The 19,383-nt window shown below is 41.7% G+C and overlaps 1 protein-coding gene across 6 annotated transcripts in view; it reads left to right on the top strand.

The window, feature by feature from the left end:
- NFAT5 (nuclear factor of activated T cells 5) overlaps window positions 1-17,886 on the top strand; it is an 81,682-nt gene extending 63,796 nt beyond the window's left edge. For all 6 annotated transcript variants that reach the window (XM_072422572.1, XM_072422570.1, XM_072422571.1 and 3 more), the window contains 4 exons: window positions 7,041-7,192; window positions 7,780-10,024; window positions 11,792-12,018; window positions 13,313-17,886. In XM_072422572.1, coding sequence (XP_072278673.1) covers window positions 7,041-7,192; window positions 7,780-10,024; window positions 11,792-12,015 — 2,621 coding nt within the window. In that variant the 3' untranslated portion in view covers window positions 12,016-12,018; window positions 13,313-17,886. The remainder of the gene's footprint in view (window positions 1-7,040; window positions 7,193-7,779; window positions 10,025-11,791; window positions 12,019-13,312) is intronic.
- The last annotated feature ends 1,497 nt before the right edge of the window (window positions 17,887-19,383 follow it).

The following is a 19,383-nucleotide window of genomic DNA, read 5'->3' as shown; positions in this document are numbered from 1 at the left end:
GTCTGTTCTTTAAATTGCAGTGTAGCGATCCAGTGTGTGGCATCTAAATTACCTAATTTGTTTGGTTGTCAGACCCTGCTCTTTATATCTGCTTATTTCCCATTGCTAGTAAAGGAGGCGAGAGAGTTTTGTTTTTCTTCATCGTTCAGCTACTAAAAGCCATTTGAACCATGACCTTATACTGCATAGGAGGATTGCTGCTCTCTGCATGGTAGCAATGATCTTTCTGCAGCAGTCCTACATGCCTTCATGGAATCATAACATCTCTTCAATCCACAGTTCAAATTTACGCATCATACTGATTGGAGAGGTCTTGCTGGTAGTGTCAGGCCTCTCGATCATTACTACCTTGTATAAAACATCATCTCAGGGTTCAATATGCTTTTTTGGTGCTGGGGCTGAATGATAAAGAAAACGGTAAGACATTTCAAAATTAGGGTTTCCATAAGGACTAAATTAAATACATGACCTTTCCTGAAGCTTCAACTGGACTTGAAAGTTCTATTATAAATGCTGTTTGTGTCTATGTACTACCTTGGTTTATGGAAATGTAATGTGATTTGATTATCAACTGCATAAAGTACATGAATTTCGGTCTGCCCATAGGAAAAAAAAAACACAAACATGTGATAGAGAATCAGCAGGATTCACAAGGTCATCTGAGAACATGAAGGGGCCCTCCCAGTACAGCCGTACATTAATTGGGTAGTAAAGTTGTTTACAGCCGGTAGCCCCTGGGCTGCTTCAACGTGACTGATGTTTTGGCAGGTTGATTTGCATTGCCCTTCTCCCATGATGAAGCTATGGAATGCAGGTTTGTGAATGGCGGGATGTAATGGAGTTGACTTGTGACTTAGAATAAAGGGGAGGCATCGAGCGGATGGGGAAAATAGCTTCCCACTAATTCCTTAAACACACAATAGCCGGTGGGAATGTTCTCGCCCATAGAAACTGTACAGCCCAGGTGACGGGCAGCAGCGGACCAGCTGCCAGACGGCCGTAAAACAAGCCAGTGTCTGCAGCCCGATCAAAATAGCGAGACAGACACAGGGTCCTTGCCAGGGAACTCCTGTATGGGATTCTTTTAAAATTGCTTTGAAAACCTCAGAGAGGCTTATAAACAGTTCCTGTTTTTCCTGTCCCAAGATCAGCCAAGAAAATAAGATGCCTCATAATTTCCTCAAATTGAAAAATCAGACTTAGAACTTAAGTATTGATGCTAGACAAAGATCAGACATCTAGAATACCGTAAATGCTTGTGAACAGTCACAAAATGTAAGCACAAATCTACCTACCCTTGGGGTTAAGGGTAAAGTGTATTTTCACTAAGCACACATTGCAAAGAAATTCATATGTTTACTTTAAAATAAATCCTAACCCAGTCACTAAAATTTCATATAACTTTTTAACATGTTAGTGGCATTTTAAATATTATTTCCGTTTTTTTTTTAATTTGTGTCTTTCAATAAATTAAAACCCTGTGATCCTCTAAAAAAGGCCCTAGCAACTTTTCTAATGGGATGATAATAGTCCCCAGTGGTGCTCCTGCGTTATCATTCTGCCATATTCACCCCTGATAGGGACTGCTGATATGGTCACACTAATGCATTTCACAAACATGATCTGCATTGGGTGGTCATAGTGACCCAACTGGAGGTTTTAGAATTGTATGGATCTATTATTATGAATATTACTATTAATAAACAGTATTTCCATAGCGCCAACATATTACGCAGCACTGTAAGTTAAATAAGGTGAGCCAAGTTTAAGTTTTAGTATAGAAGTTACATTTTTTTCAAGTCATCTTCGATATAGATGCTGTATGAAGTGACCTTGCTCATGGTACTCAAAATCATGGGCAGCACGGTGGCACAGTGGTTAGCACTCTGGCCTTTGCAGCGCTAGGTCCCAGGTTCGAATCTCAGCTAGGACACTATCTCAATGGAGTTTGCAGGTTCTACCCATGTTTGTATGGGTTTCCTCCAGGTACTTCAGTTTCCCCCCGCAATCCAATAACAGGCAGTTAGGTTAATTGCCCCCCCCCCCCATTTTGACCTTAGACTGTAATAAAGACATATGACTATGGTAGGGACATTAGATTGTGAGCCCCTTGAGAGACCGCTAGTGACATGACTATGGACTTTGTACAGCACTGTGTAATTTGTCGGCGTTATATAAATACTGTGTAATAATATTATTAATTCCAGAACTGTTCATTCAAAACACACCAAACCATGTCTATTTGGAACTGGCTTGTAAACGGGTACAGTCATGCCGAAATAAAAAAAAAAAAAAAAAAAAAAAGGTCTGTCCCAAACTATTGTTTGATGTAATTAGATGAACACACTGGTGATTTTGTGCCATGTTTTGATGCCTTTGTACTTGTTCAATTTCATGTTCAAGAACAAAGTCAGTTCTTTGATGTTGATAAGATCAAAATGAGGGTCTTTGTAATGAACTGACTTTGTGGCCTGTTTCCTGCCAGTTCCAGAGTCAGGAAAACATCCAGGGACCAGTTGTAGCTGTGGTATGCCTTACCCATCTTTTTCAAGTATTTCCTGGCCAGAGTCTGGAGTCTTATCAAAAGTTCCCACAGAGATTTCAAACAAGGGACTGGCAGTGTTTAGGCCCAAGGCCTAGGAGAACAGAGGATATAAAATGTAGCAGCTAAAGCGAGAGAACAGATGGCAAAGTGAGATGTTTCGCCACAAACGTCTCTCGGCGTCTTCACAGATTAAACAGGTCTATTTTTGGACTTTGAGCAAATATTCCATGTGTACTGCTGGCTCCTATCCATTTGTTCATGCAAGAAACTATGAGCATGCCGCTGTTGAACTAAAAAAAAGGAAAGGGACTGCTTATTTACAAATACAATAAAGTTTTCTTTGCATTGAAGTTTATCTCTCCTATCTCCCTTCTCCCATATGTCTCCAAACTTCTTGAACTCCTTGTCTACTAAAGACTCACCGATTACCTGAGCACCAACTCTCTCCTTGACCCTCTCCAGTCTGGTTTTAGAGCTGCCCACTCCACTGAAACAGCCCTTACTAAAGTGGCCAATGGCCTCAGCAGAGCTAAGTCTCAAGGCAACTTTTCCCTGCTCCTTCTCCTTGATCTTTCCTTTGTTTTTGACACTGTTGATCACCCTCTTCATTCCCTCCATTGGTATCTGTGACACTGCTCTCTCTTGGTTTCCTTCCTATCTGTCTGACCGCTCCTTTCAAGTTTCTTTCAATGGTAACTCCTCCTCACCCACTCTCCTCCCTTTGGTGTTCCCCAAGGGTCAGTCCTTGGACCGGTTCTCTTTTCTCTGTACACCGCCTCTCTCGGTAGTCTCATATCCTCCTTTGGCTTACAGTACCATCTATATGCTGATGACATCTAATTCTATCTTTCCACCCCTGACCGGTCTCCCTCAGTCCTGGATAAGGTCTCACGCTGCCTGTCAGCCATCTCATCATGGATGTCTGACTGGTTTTGAAGCTCAACCTGGATAAAATGGAACTCATCATCATCCCCCCCTCACATTCCAAATCTCCCCCTGACATATATCTAACTGTTAACAAGACTGTTATTCGGCCTTCCCCTCAGGCACGTTGTCTTGGTGTCACCTTTGAATCTGCCCTCTCATTTACCCCCCATATTCAGAAAATGTCCAGGTCCTGTCACTTTCATATACGCAACATCTCCAAAATCCGCCCCTACCTGTCCCCTGAGACCACCAAACCCTTGTACACGCTCTTATCATCTCTCGTCTGGACTACTGTAACATCCTCCTCGCTGGTATTCCACTAACCCGACTCTCTCCTCTACAATCTATTATGAATGCTGCAGCCAGACTCATCCATCCTTCCCACAGCTCCTCTTCTACTGCATCTCTTTGTAGTTCTCTTCATTGGCTTCCATTTCACCTGAGAATCAAATTCATCTCCTGTGCTTTGCCTTCAAATCTCTCCACAGTTATTGTCCCACTTACATTTCTGACTTGGTAAAAATAAGTACTCCCCCTGCCGCTCTCTCCGCTCCTCCAATGACCTACTAATGACTTCCTCACTCATAACCTCATAACACGCACGGATACAAGACTTCTCTAGAGCTGCCCCAACTCTCTGGAATGGTCTTTCTCGTCCTATTCGGCTTGCTCCTACTTTCTGCTCATTTAAAAGAGAACTCAAAACCCATTTTTTCAAACTTGCCTACCCGTCTTCTTCTGCCTTCTGAAACCATCACTATTCCCACCACTACATATCTCCCCTCCTATTGTGTGTAAATTCCCCCACCCACTAGATTGTAAGCTCTTCAGGGCAGGGTCCTCTCCTTCTGTATCACTGTCTGTATTAGTCTGTCATTTGCAAACCCCCATTTAATGTACAGCACTGCTTAATATGTTGGCGCTATATGAATCCTGTTTATTAATAATAATAATAATAATAATAATAATAATAATGTGCAGTGATGCTTCCCAGTCCATACAGTCGTCTCTTCTTATGTCATTAAAGGTCTTTTTTTTTTGCAATGGGCTTTTCTGCATTTGGATCTGAAGCCATAGGCTCTGTATCCTGCATGGGCTGAGCTTCTTTTAGGTTTGAACACATGCAGACTGTCAGGGTGTTGGGTTTATAGGGTTGGGAACCGGACTGTCAGGGTGTTAGGGTTATGGGGATGGGAACTGGACTGTCTGGGTGTTGGGGTTATAGGAATGGGAAATCGACTGTCTGGGTGTTAGGTAGTGGGGATGGAAACTGCACTGTCTGGGTGTTAGGATATGGGGATGGGTTCCGGACTGTTAGGGTTATTGGGATGGGATCTGGACTGTCAGGGTGTTAGGGTTATAGGCATGGGAACCAGACTGTCTGGGTGTTAGGGTTATGGGGACGGGAACTGGACTGTCGGGTGTTAGGATAATGGGGATGGGAACTGGACTGTCTGGGTGTTAGGGTTATGGGGTTGGGAACCGGACTGTCGGAGTGTTAGGGTTGGGAACCGGACTGTCTGGGTGTTAGGTTTACTGGGTTGGGAACTGGACTGTCAGGGTTATGGCGATGGGAACCTTGTAAGAAACATAAGGAGAATAGTAATTTTTGTGAATATTTTGCATAACATTGCACTTACTACAATGCAAAATGTTGAAATGCAAAGCTACTTCTTATCAAGAATTTTATTTTATGCACAGGTGTGTTTATCTTCAAACACCTAGGTATTAAAGCAGTGCAGTGACAACTTCTTCGCCAAATTGCTGCTTGGATAAGATGGAATGCATTTTTAGAGCATCAAAGAAGCATTTAGAAGTCTAGTCCTGTGTGGCTGATTTAGGAATCGTTCTGCCATTACCCTGAGGACTACTTTAAGGCCATTCAAGGATAAACCTTAAAATAGTGGAGCAAGTTTACCACAAGCTGAAAAAGCACAGCACCTGAAATTACAGGTCCAGCATTTCTTTAAATATTAGCAGAACAGAAAAATGGATTGTACAGAAACACGGCATAACTGTACAGCATAGCCTTCTTCTATGGTGAGCTATCCACACTAGTGTATTGCAGTATTTCATCAAGTACTAATTCAAAGCTAAAATATAGGATTGACTATGAAAATGGGGGTAGGCAGTAGAATATCTGACTGCATATCTATTTTTGTGACTATTTTAAATGGGACCTAACCCAACGAAACCGTTACATTCATTTTATGCCTCTGGTAATAGCTGTCAGAGTAGCTAGTTCTTATGTTAGCTCTTAATTAAATCTGAAGTTCTCATGCTCCACATGTGCTATCAGCTATGACACCAGCCATCTGAGGGCTCAAAATTTTAAACGGAGGCTAAGCTGACATCTTTTTTGGGTGTTAAGGAAAGAATTTAGTTAGAAAGTGTATATGTGGGCAAATAAATGAGCAAAGTGTAGCAATGGAAAACTTGGGCAGAACTGACACCAGTGCTTGAGTTGTCAGCACTAGCAGGAAGTTAGCTCTTGTCCATACCCCTGCATTGGATGTCAGAAGATGATACCCTTTAAATATTAGTGGACATACAAAGAAATAATCAAGAATCTCTAAAATCAGAGCTAGGTTTCTTAATTGACAGTATAGGCTGTGGCTTAGGATTTCCAACGAAGGCACACAAACACCAACATATAACTGCCTGACTCCCTGTAGAGTTTTCCCTTATATATTAAACAGGTTAAGTCCACTGTCCTGTCTGTGAAAAGAGCTGGGACCTTCAGTGTTCTCCCCAGCCCCTTTTAGCCGGTTGCACCACCCGGCACTTTTCAGTTACCACCAGGCTATTTTTGGTTGGTTACTGAAGAGTTGGGTCACATTATAGGAGCTGCCACCCGCCTACAATTTCTTACCACCTGGCTTGAAAAAAATTCTTGCTTGAATATTGGACCTTGGAGTGGCTAAATCTGTTTGGTGTACTCATGTTTGTTGGCAGCACTGACTTAACCCACTTTGGGTTTATGAACTTAGAACCAAAATGTCGTAGGAGACTGTTTTCCATATGGTTTTAGTTCAGTTTAGGTGTACTGATGCGTAGTGAACAAACTTTGCCTTTCAACTTCTTTGCCCCCAGCCTGTGTAGGCATATGCTGGTAAGACTAGACAGTCAATGTAGGTAGAAGGGGAGCAGCAGAAGACACTGGTTCTAAGGAAGCAAGAAGGGCTAATGTAGCTGGGTGTGTATGATTGCAAAATGCAGCATTGTTCGAGAAAAAAAAGGCTGATTCACTTCTGCCGTCAAAGCACAACTCACTGGGACTTGCAGTTCCTTAGAAACAACAGAATACAAAGCAGATTGAATGCAACAACTTTGTAACTTCAGGTGAGACCGACTAAATATTGTGTTGGAACCCATACTGGATAGTCACACTGATACTGAAAAGATGCATCATCAGCATTTATTGGGTAAGGGAGTTTGTGAAAGCTATACAAGAGCTTTAAGTTAAAAGATGTCGATATATGCTGTGATTTTTGAAGTGCCAGAACTCCGTTGTATGGTCAGTCTCTCACTTACACTTTAAAATCATACACTTTCTTTGTCCTTTCAGCACCCGTAACTTCACCTGTTTGCAACATTGACCAAGTGAACCTACTGCCTCCCTCAAGAGGCTCCCCACTCAAATCCAGCGGCATAATCAAAAATGAAGATGTGGCTCCTATGGAGCTAACCGGAGATCAGAGAGCTTCTCCTCTGTACAAAGTACGTATCTGTTTCCCATTGCAAATATTTGGAATAGAGTTGATTTTTGGCAGCAGTTTAAATAGATAAGTAAGCACTGCACCAAACTAATGCAATACAGATGTTTAAACAAGCCTATGAGGCAGAATAGGGAGGATATATAGGTGACTGTCCTAGTAAAATAATTTTGGGTGGATCACTTAGATGTATTGGGGTGCAATTATTTGGCTACCTGCAAGGTCCCAGACAGATCTGTGCTCAAAGCAAAAGATAAACACAGATTCAATCATTTCTTTTTGTCTTGGTTTTATTCCATCCTGTCATGTTTGCCACATTGAACATTTAAAACCGAAATGACATTCATTGGCCTGCACACACAGTAGTAAAAAAATAAGAAAAATGCCAAGTATGTTTTCTAAACATAAACTCATTCTAGAGAAAAAAAAATTCTCCTCAAACTATGTGTGAGGTTACAGTGCCATCTAGTGGGATTTTGTCTTTTTTTTTATTTTTGTTTTCTTCAAGCTTTTGATGTTGGGGATGTTCAGTAAGACACTGTGATAATGTTGAATTTTCGACAGAAAAGGTCACTCTGCTTTTTTCCACAGACATCCAACATTGTTGTGTCTCCTCAACAAAATCTGGAGAGTTCTTCTCCCAGTGGATCATTTTCACCCTCCGTATCCCACCTACCTACTGAGAATGACCAGCAGACTCTGTTCACCCAAGAGCCGCTCTCCACCATCCAGACACAAGACATTGCTCAGCCCAACAGTTTCCAAACATCCCCTAGCCAGGATGAGGACACCATCATGCAGCAGACAGCATCATTTCAGTCAATGGAGACCCAACCAAGAGATGCTTTGCAGGCTGATAGAGCACTGGTCACCCTGTCGCAGATGGCTGAGGCTACACAGCAGTCCCAGAAGCCAGTGCTACAAGAACAAGCTCAAGCACTGCAGCAGCAGATATCCACTAGCCTGTTCTCACCATCGAACAACGTTGGTCAGATGCAGAATTCAATTCACCAACTTCAGTCTGGCAACTTCCAATCCAACGTCTCCAATAACAACACCGATGTAGATTTAGTTCAGCAAGTTCTAGAGGCCCAGCAACAGCTGTCTTGTGTACTGTTTTCTGGTCAAGGCAACAGTGAAAACAAGCAATCAGCAATTGCACAAGTCCAGGAGCAGCTCAATGCTGGAATATTTCAGCCTGTTGGTTCCATGCAAAATCCAGGCAGCCAGGGGATGTTCTCTACCTCTGACCAGGTACATGGCAGATCAGAGAATGTGCTTTCTCCAAGGTCCGACAGCCTTCTCCAGCAGGCTGAAAATGCCATGTCCAATCAGCAACAAGCAATGGAGACAAATGCATCTCTTGTCATGGAGATGCAGCAAAGTATTCACCAGTCACAGGGGTCCATTCAGTCTGACATTTTCCAAGCACAGAGTCCCACATCAGGAGCCATCCAGTCACCAGTGTACCAGCACCAGCAGGGTTCCCATTTAATGGGTGGACTCTCCACCAGTGAGGAGATGCAGATGCAGTGCGATATGTTCTCCACAGCAGGTGTTGCTGGGAATGATGGTTCTGCAGGACAATCACAAGTGTCAGCCACAAACTCTAATATGTTTCAGTCGTCCAACTCGGCAGATGGCGAAAGCGCCTCTAATCAGCCAGAGCAAATGCAGAACAGTGTTTTCCCAAGCATGGTTCAAATGCAGCACAGTGGGGATGGCCAAACCCAAGTTGACCTTTTCTCATCGGCAGAAGAGATGCTTGGAGTTCAGACAAGTGGGGGACAACAGCAAGGGCCTGGGCTGTTCCAGCAAGCTGGAGACATGATGGCACTTCAGACTGGCAACTTTCTACAGCAGTCTCCTCACTCACACACCCAGCTTTACCACTCCCAAAACACAATAGCTGATAACCAGAGCATGGCACAAGAAACCCAAGGTTCTATTTTCCACCCGCAGGCATCAATGGTGCAGCATCAGAACTCCACTTCCTCGCAGGATCAGATACAGTCTTCACTTTATCATCTGCAAGGCACCATATCTGCTTCATCAGAGCAGCCACCCAACAACATGTTCTCCATGAGCTCCTTACAGAGCAACCAAGTGCCTCAAGAGAAGCAGCTGTCCTTCTTCTCCAGCCAGAACACCCTTCCTGAGCAGCAGTCGGCATTCCAGCAACAGACACAACTGTCTCACATCCAGAACTCAATGATCACACAGGAGCAACAACAGCAGTCACAACAGAACTTGTTCCAGACACAGAATCAGCAAAACTCTCTCTTCCAGGCCACTCACTCCATGGTGGGTATGCAGAACAGTCCTTCGCCCCACGAACAGAATCAAAACCTCCTTTTCAGCCCTCAAAGTTCCATGTCCAACATGGCTTCACCTGAGCAACAGCAAAGCATGATGTTTAGTCAAAGCCAGGAACCAATGGCCACCCAGGATCAGCAAAGCCAGGCCATGTTTCACACACAAAACATGGAATTTCAGGCCCAAAGTCCAGTCACCTCACAACACGATCAGCAACAGACAAACATGTTTCACAACTCCCCTCAGCTTCAGCTTGTTCAGCCCTCCCCAACGTCTTCAGAGCAACAAGTGACACTATTTATGTCCTCTGCCTCCATGTCTGCTCTACAAAGCAGTATGAGTCAACAGGAACTTCAGCAGACCAGCATGTTCCCTCAGTCCATCCAGGGAACCACACCTCCTCCTCAGCAACAGGCTTCTATGTTTCACAGTTCTGCAGGGGGTCCTATGAGCCAGATGCAAAGTGCTTCAGCATCCTCTCCACAAGCCACTGGAATGTTCCTGTTTGGAATTCAGAACAGTGAGTTGATTTTTTTCTTGCTTTAAGGCATAGCGTAAGATATTAGCCCCATTCATATAAAAGTAGAGCTGAATTTGGAAAAAAAAGAAATATTTATTATGTTATAGGGAACATATGGAAATCAGCTGCAGAAAGGCAAAAGGCTGTTCTGTTAAGTAGTTCTTTGCCTCTTTTAGAAAGAAAAAGAGTGTTTTTTGACAAATATATTTAAATGTCCCTAATGGTGTACAAGGCAAAAGGCCATCTTCTTACATAGATTGGTGGTTAGTCAATACATTGGACCAGTCATGCAATAAGCCCCTAAATCAGGGGTCAGCAAACTCCGGCCTTTAGGCCATATACGGCCTAGCCAATAGTCCGTTCCGGCCTAACGCCCCCCGGTTGATCAGGCCTAATCCCAACCGGCAGGGGTCAGCAACCCGCGGAGCCGCATGCAGGGGTAAGGGGACATTTCCCATCCTCCGCAATGCATATGGAGGAGAGGGATTTCCTTTCAGGGGCTTTCCCTCTCCTCATATGCATTGCGGTGAAAAGGGATTTCCTTTTTAGGGCGTTCCCACTCCTCCATATGCATTGCGGAGGAGAGGGATTTCCCTTCTGGGGCATTCCTGGTGGGGGTCGAAGCCATCAACGCATGGCCTAGTAGCCAAAAAAAGTTTGCTGCCCTAAACAATGGGGAATAAGCTGGCTGGCTAGACACAGTTTCACTACTGTACTAGATGAATCACAAACTGTTTTGAAAAATAGCATGAACCTAGAATGAGCAAGAGATCTCTTTTCATCGTGTCTCACCCTCTTGGGTTCTTAAGGGGATTGTGAGAACCAACAAGCAAGCGGCTAATGTCAGTACGTTAGCTTGATAATAGGGGTTTTTTTCTCTATAATTGTACAGTGATAACCATGAGGGTCTGTTATTGGAGTTACTTAACCTGATAAAGAAAGGATGCTGTGTCTCATTGACGTTTTTCTAGTGAAACAGCAATAAAGTCCCTGGTGGCCAGTGGAATAGCTTTCAGAAAGAACTTCCAGGGTTAAGTTTCCTATTAAAAGCTAGAACAAAATTAGGGCTGTGTATGCACATATAGGGATACTTTTCTGTTTAGAACCTGAAGCTGAAAAAGTAAGGGTTTGTCTGTTTTAACTTCAGGTAGATTACTGTGGTTGTCTTTATATGCAAAGGGGGACAGTTTTAAAAACTTGACAAAAGTTCAAACGCCTCCCTACTCCATCCAAATCTTTTTTGGAAAGTCTTTGTTTAGCAGCAACAGGGAAAAACAAGACCGACAGTGTTAGGAACTGGACAAAGCACAACAAGTAAGATAAATACATATAAACACAATATTATGGCATAATAAAATGTACGATAGAAAACATATCAGTGTATTCTTTCTCTGATCTATTTCTCAGATGAAATGATGGCTAAATTATTATTATTATTATTATTATTATAAACAGGGTAAAACATATTACACAGCACTGTACGAGAAATAGGGTTTGCAAATGACAGACAGATACACAGGAGGAGGAAAGGACCCTACCCAAAAGAGCTTACAATCTAGGAGGTGTCACACAATATATTCCCAGAAACACGTTGGCTTTACTTTTACCTAAATAATAATAAGATATTGGATCAAAACCCAGAGAATCTTTGTTGGATCATGAGGTCAAATCAAAACATCCTATTTTTCATCTAATTGTAAACATATTCATTACCAGTTTAGCTAAATAGTTTCAGTTTAGTAATCCAGTTATGATTTTTCATCCTAGATTGCACGCAGCTCATCTCTCCAACCACGGGATCTATGCCCGATCAGATGATGGCACTAGCTCAACAGGGACAATCTCAAGGAGATGGGCAGTCTGTGACATCAATTCTGTCCCAACGGATGTCTGAGAATTCATCAATGACAACAGATCAGAATATGGAGAAGATAAGCAACCTACTGGTGTCTCTCCACAACCAGGGAAACAACATGTCTGGATCTTTCTAAATGGTAAATACGAGATCGAACCATTCTGTCCTGTTCCCGCTGTGGTCCATTTTAGGCTAGTCCTTCTACATAATCCAGTCCTACGTCAGCCTTTTTCCAAACTTCTATCTCTCAGTAAAGCCCCCATGTAATGGTTTTGGTGCTAACCACATTGGTGCCTATTGGTTGGCCATTCAGACACCCAACGCTGTCACATGGGATAGCGGAAATTCTTTCATGCTTTGCAAGATCTTAGTCATAACTAGTGCTTACAATGCTAATTTTATTTGCTCTTGCATCAAATTGTTGGTGGTGTTAGGACTGGCATTAAAAATAACTTTGCACTTCATGATCAAAACACCTTATTTCTTTAGGCCACGTTTAATACTCCTTAAGTGATATTGCAGTGAAGCAGATACAAAAGTCTTTCTTCCTTACAGTTTGAAGTGCTCTGGGACATCTTAAAATGGCAATTTTTGAAAGGTTTTTGAAGGGCCAATCCTTTAACTAGAGGTGATCATTAAATGGCTATTTGTGAGCACTGTGTCAGCCATTAGCAGAAGATAAAAGGTCACTGCCTAGCTAAATTGTGATAAAAGAAAAGTTGTTTTCAGTGTAGGTAAATAATACAGCCATTTAGAGCATCGGATAACTCTGTGTTGCACCATTGTGAGGTTTTCTATAGGTTAATATTTGAGTACAGTTTACTTTTCAGTTAGCACTGTGATTCCTTTTTTATGTATCCGTTATTGTCCCATCAGCCTTGTAAAATTTGGCCTTATAATGGATTGCCTATCATGAAGTACAGTATCCTACAGTATCCCAGAGCTGTTTACATCCTGTTTAATTGAACAAGCTGTCACCTGTAGAGGGTGATTTTTGGTGACAAGGTATTTCACTGTATTGCAGTGAATAGGCAGTCCTCCTGATGATGATTGTCAGATTGTGACAACTAAAGCCCCATAAAGACTTCAAATGATTGTTCCCAGTGACAGATGAATGAATGAAAGAGCACTGTACACACAGGTAAATGGAGAGGAGAGTAGAACCCTGCTGTGCTCTTCTCCATTGAAGTGCACAACGGCCCTTCATAATTGGTCATTCTAGTCCACCATGGCAGATTAATGAACATCAGAGGCACTGTTGTTCACATGTAAGATTTTTGCCCCAAGATGAACATGACTGTTTGTCTCTAGAAAGAATCATTTGAGTTGTGTACATAGCTTAAGCCCTGTCCTTAGCCCTAACCACCAGCCCAATGCTTTGCGGCCCAGTAGGTGTTATCAATACAGTAATGAGTTTTTGTTTTTCATTTCAGATGCAGTGACAGTGCAGTGACAAGAAGTTTCCATACTGTTAACAAAACTGGATTCGTTTGTATATCCGCCACGGTCCAAGTAGAAACGGTTCTTCGTGTTGTACCCTCTGGCCTGTTCTCGTCTCTCCTCAGTATTTAGTGACCAAGACTCTGTAGTTATTATGACATCGTACTCCCAAAAAGCCGTAACCTCTGAGACTCTCAGCCATTACAGCTTTCAATAGTGGTAGTAATGTTTACCTCTTATTTCATCCTCATCTGTGTGGTTTTATGTAGGTGCGTATGTATGTATGTATATATAAATTTGTACATAATATATAAATATATATATTTTTCACTTCTATTTTTCCCTGAAGGAATCCATTTATTATCCCTTCTGAGAAACTGTGATAGTGTGCCCGTCGCATTAAACTGCGTCCTAACAGAGCAGGCTGCAAAGTGTTAGCAAGCAAGGCAAGCCATCTGTTTAAATGCCAGGCACCTGAGATAAGCTTTACGGGGCTACTTCATCCCTGCAGAGGGACCTGTTTAGCAGTTTGATTTTCTATGGCTGTCAGTACCTAAAACGCATAGCATCTTTCTTTTCATGCACTTTTCTGCATGTGGTAGGAAAGCCCTCCAATGTTAGGCAAACAATGCTGCACTTATGCTGTCTTCTGTCACCCCCTAGAGGGCAGACAGAAGCAGCGATTTTTTTTTATTTTTTATTGAGCCATGTAGATAATTTTGCCAGTTTTATCTGTTTTTACTTGTAGCTAACCTGTTTCCCACATACTCTTTTATGTGAGTGTAACCTTCTACAAACTAAAGACATCAGAGCTGCAAATAGCTGCTTTCGCTCCTTCAGTCACCCAAACCACAGACCCACTGGGCGCTCTGGGAGACAACGAACCAGAAAATCCTAATGCCAGATCTTTTAGAACTTCGGGTCTATTGCCGATATGAAGGGAACTTTTTTTTTTTCAGAGCGAGGCCTGATCTTGGGTCAAGTTTTTTTTCTTTAACACAAGTTATCAATTGTGTACATTATTGAATGTTTTGTTTTAATTGATTTTAGCAAATGTTTCTTTTTTTTAAAGCTCCATTTTGTATTTAGGAAAACTGATATTCGCTACATGTGCTGCACAAAGTGAATTAGCAGAAGTATATAAATATATATATATAATAAGTATATAAAACAAGAAGTTTATATATAAATATTATACATAAGATATTCTTTTCTGTTTTGTTTTGCACAAGTTTGTGGCAAGTTTTGTCCGTTTTTGTCTCTTTAGCTCCTTTGTGAAGGGGGCAGGGAACAACTGGAAGTGCTGCTTTAGCTGGGTTGGGTATTTCTTGCAAAAAAAGGTTGGTCAGGTGAAGTGGTTTTGCGCTGGTTTTTATAATCTTTCCACATATCTCTAATAGTTAAAGTCCACTAAACTAAATTGAGTGATAGGGATAATGAAGATATGTCATATATATTTTCTCTGCTGTGCATCCTAAGGTAGGTAGCGTTACTGTGCAGGAAGTTAGAGGAGTGTTCAGTGCCATCTTTGGGCCCCAGTGTAAACTTTTGTCCTTCCCATTTAGGACATGCTCCCAAGCCCCCATCCCCCTGAAATCTTGCGTGTAAATTCAGGGGAGACACAGGTATGGATGGTCATGTAAGGCAAAACATAGCAACATGGACAAATTGTATTTTCTCAGCAGTAGACGGTGGTCACAAGAAGGTCTCCTACCGGCCCCATGGAACAAAGGACCCATCACATTTGCAACCCCTGTTCCTATGCCACTGTGTGTGTTTTAAAATAACACCCCTGTTCCCATATGAGCCTAATTTTAACATGTTTTACATTTTAACTTTAGGGCAAAAATAAAAAGTCCTTAGGGGGTCATAAGAAAATAGAATTAGATTAAAGACAACTGTATTGAACATTACCAGGCCTGTACATGAATAGTTTTGTGTCTACAACCACTGGTGCTTCTGTAACGGGGCAGAGGGTTGTATGGGGTTCATCCTCACAGCCTGGCCCTTGTTACAGAAACACTATTACCAGTAAACGGGGGCCGTGTACTAGGCAGGCATTCCACCTATGGCGAGTGCATTGAGGCACATAGCACTACCTATCACTAATATGGAGTCCAATAGGATAATCATAGTGTTTTGTTATAGAGCTGTTCAGATTAATTAGCACAACTGATTTTGGACCTAATTGGAGCTTATACTCCAATATACCCCACAAGACCTATATATTCTGTCTCTGCCTAATTATTCCTTTACATTATCCAGCCTGATGCCACATCACAGAGGGCAGTGACAACCACCAGCTGAAATTTTGGAGCTGAGATTATTTATTATCTGAATTAAATCTGCTAAAATGCAATATGTTTGAAAGGAAGAGTAGCCAAAGGCTTTAATTCTTACACATGTGCAAAATAACGGAATCTCTTTTATGTATATAGTACATAGCAGAGTTTTACATTCTGTTGTGATCTCTCTAGACCTATTACTTCATAGATCTTACCAGTATAACTTTTTTATGAAACAGATTTGAATTATGGTTTAGTGGTCCATTAACTTTCTACATTAAAAGTAATTCACATGTTCCCAATGTAATGTTATCACTTCCCAAAATGGCAGCTGAGTCTCTGTTTCCTTTCTAATCCAGCATAGTCTGGCCACAGAACTTTTATTTTTCCTTTTAGAATCTAGTACTGGACTGGGTGACTGGTCACATGACTCCGAAATTCCTGATGAGGAAGGACACTATTTTTAATTTTTTTTTTCTTGCATCTAAATTTGTAACCTCAGAAGTTTGTTGACTTTTATGGTTAGAGTTCAGATTAGAATTATTGTAATTCGTTCCTACGGTAGATCCCCTTCTTATCTGTTCCATTTAAAATCTGCACAGAATGTATATTTATGTATAAGCAATAGGTACATGGAGAACATAGCTTTGTATGCCTGGTGTTATCATATGCTGTTCACTATATATATATGCTGCACCCTCCCATTGGGGTGAGTGATCATTTCTATTTTAGGCCTCAAAGCTTCCTGACCAGAACAAGGAGCAAATCGGTGCTGGATATTATTCGGTAGGTTTTTCAGTTTTGTTTTTGTCTCTCCTGGACTAATCCAACATTATGTAAATGTTTTTACATGCATGGTGGGAGATGTACTAAGAAGACATGCACAACAAGAAACTGGCAATACCACAGCTTAGCAGCAGGGGGAGATATACATAGAACAATTTCACTAAATCATGCACTGCGTCTGGTTTGCCCTTCATTGTTGTGCAGCAAGTTCAATCCCCCATCCCACCACCACCCCCAATAATTTAGACAGCAGTTATTTCAGATATTTTTTACTTGTTTTCATTATCAACAAAAGCAGTTTAAACTCGGCCATTTCCAGGTGTATTTGCATACGCCAAGCCAGGCTCTTGCTTTGTACTTTTCCACATTAATATTTGCTCTGAGGTTCATTTCTTCATCTTGGCGCCCCATGTTCACTTGCAGGAAGACGTTTTATTAGAATGATGCTATTTTTGGTTACTTCTTGTTATAATGTATTTTTAATGATTCAAGTTTGAGGAGCGTATTTGGCCGTTGTCAAACTATGCTTCTACTGGATATAACCCTCGATAGGGGTCGCATGCAAGGATGATGGGATGGAGGTTCAAGGAGCTCACAGCATAATAGCTGCCATTGTTTAGATTTGGCACACTTTTACTGTATGGGATAGATTCCTGATTGCAGATTGGAACATTTTCAATAATTTAAATCAAATCAATTATGCACCTAATAATCTGATCACCATTCAGATGTACCTTGCTTTTATTTTGGGTTCCAGTACTGACAGTCCAAACACTAATACTGACCGGTGTATTCTGCAAAAGCAGAACATATTAACCATCACCACCAGATTTTAGTCTGGGTACACCAGTCCTACTGGGTGGGTCATTGTTTGAACCTGCAAAGATCCAAATCCTCCTTTAAATTGGAATAACAATGTTCCTATTGGATTTCTAGAAGCAGTAAACTATATTATATGCAGTTTCTGCTTAATATTCATCACACTTTGTTATAAAGCAGATAGCACTGCTGATCAATCACCCTATAGGAGCCTGTATGATGACAAGAAGAAGGCAGCTTCCACTTGTGTTATCCACATACTTTAAACAGTGTCCAAAGTTACCGGTTATGCAACTATTGTGCAAAAGTGGGCACCCAAAGAGTGGGGCATTTGGATAAGTCATTCCATTTGTGTCCACATGAGGGTGGCAGTGAGCGATGGGCTCTTACTGTTGGAATCTGCTCCTTGAGCCTGTTTCATCTTCCTTTCATGAAGGGCAGTGCAGTGCACAGCTCTCTGGAGTATCGTGCAGCAGCAGCAAACATTTTATACCAGCTACGCAGTTTGGTCTGTCGCGGGGCAGAGGTATTTTTATTGTTTTTAGCAATCTTGTAATAACGTGTTAAATATAAAAACAAAAAAGGATATTTTGCTTCTATTGGGACATTTGTATACTCTTTGCAATTATATTTCTGTAAACAGCTCAAATCGACAAATAAAATGTTGAAACTTTTCAGCGGTGAGTCCAGTCTCTGCTTTTGGATCTTGTTTGCTTTTCTACCATCAGAAAGATGGGGCAGTTTTTCCTAATTGCACTACAGGGATTTATCCACAAGGGGGAAACATAACACCAGGGTCCTGCATTAGAACCGGCCATTGGCTTGCTTTAAGCAGTGGCGTCCATTATTGTCAGAGCTAGCATAATGATGAGAATTATTGTTAGTGAGCAGTGCTGTCCCAACCTAAATAATGTGCTCCCTTCCTCAAATATTAGGGCAATTTTGTCAGAGCAGCTACCAAGCTCCATCATTTTTTTCACACACACGCACATACACCCCATTATTGCATGGTGGCCAATGTTCCACACTCCTCTGATTTTGTCCTACTATTCGTAATTAATAATTGGACCCCTGAAGATTACACCTTTATCACAAAATCTGGTACGTTCCCCCGATCTCTGGTGGTGGGTGGTCTTTGGAAAAAGCAAATAATGGTACTGACATGATGTCAGAGCTGTAATAATACACTGTGAGTAAAGCATGACTCCTCTCTAGAAAGACTTCATACATTCATAGTATACATTTATAGTATCTCCTCCGTTATCCGGGATGAATAAAAGCTCTACTGGCATTTCTTTAATTTTCCTGATCTGCAACTTTTTCTTCATCACTGATAGGTTTCTTTTAAAGCCTATCTGAACTTTCTGTTATAATCAGTTAAATACATCTCAGGTGTATTAAAAGAAGAGGTGAGCAAAGTCTAAGATCCCATTCACGGTTATCCAGCTTGCTTCCTTATCACCCATTATGCATGTTAACACAGCAGGATGCATGATATGTAACATTATCATGCATTATATCAAGGCAGCCATTCATCCAACACACCAAAACAGACAAAAGATCTGACATGGCCATGTGTGGGCTGTCACAAGGTGTTAATATACATATTGTGCTGCAGCCAATAAAGGTCCCATGGTGGCATGCTCCTGAGAGGGGCCCATGGGTCTTTTCTGAGTCAAGCCTACAGCATTGCAAAGCTCATGCTCACTTTTGATTGGAGAGCTCTACTGGGGGCTCATAATGGATGCGTTAGACTTTCACAGAGAAACAATTTTAGATTTGTAAATGTATTCAGAGCCTGTACTTAGTTGAAGCAGCAATTACAGCCTTGTGTCTTTGTGGGTATGCTGCAGCAAGCTTTGCACACCTGGATTGGGGGATTTTCTGTCATTCTTCTTGTCCCTAAGCCGGGCCGAGATGTGGAGTCAAAAATGTAGTTGCAAAAACCACAACACCATCCAGAAGTGCAAACGGACCTGGAACGACCTCCATGTTTCGGTAAATCCTGTTCCGTGTCTTTTTTTTTTTTTTTTTAATTTTGGAGAATCGTGACTACAAGAGACCATGTAACATGTAGGGAACACATCCCTCCACAAGAGGGCGTGCTAAAACTAAGGTAGCTCAGGTAGTGTTTTTACTTCCACCAGCAAATAGAGTACTTTTGCAGGAGCTCC

Source organism: Pyxicephalus adspersus, chromosome 9, assembly GCF_032062135.1.
Source record: "Pyxicephalus adspersus chromosome 9, UCB_Pads_2.0, whole genome shotgun sequence".
NCBI classification, from domain to species: domain Eukaryota; kingdom Metazoa; phylum Chordata; class Amphibia; order Anura; family Pyxicephalidae; genus Pyxicephalus; species Pyxicephalus adspersus.
This window is presented reverse-complemented; position numbering and strand designations above follow the sequence as displayed.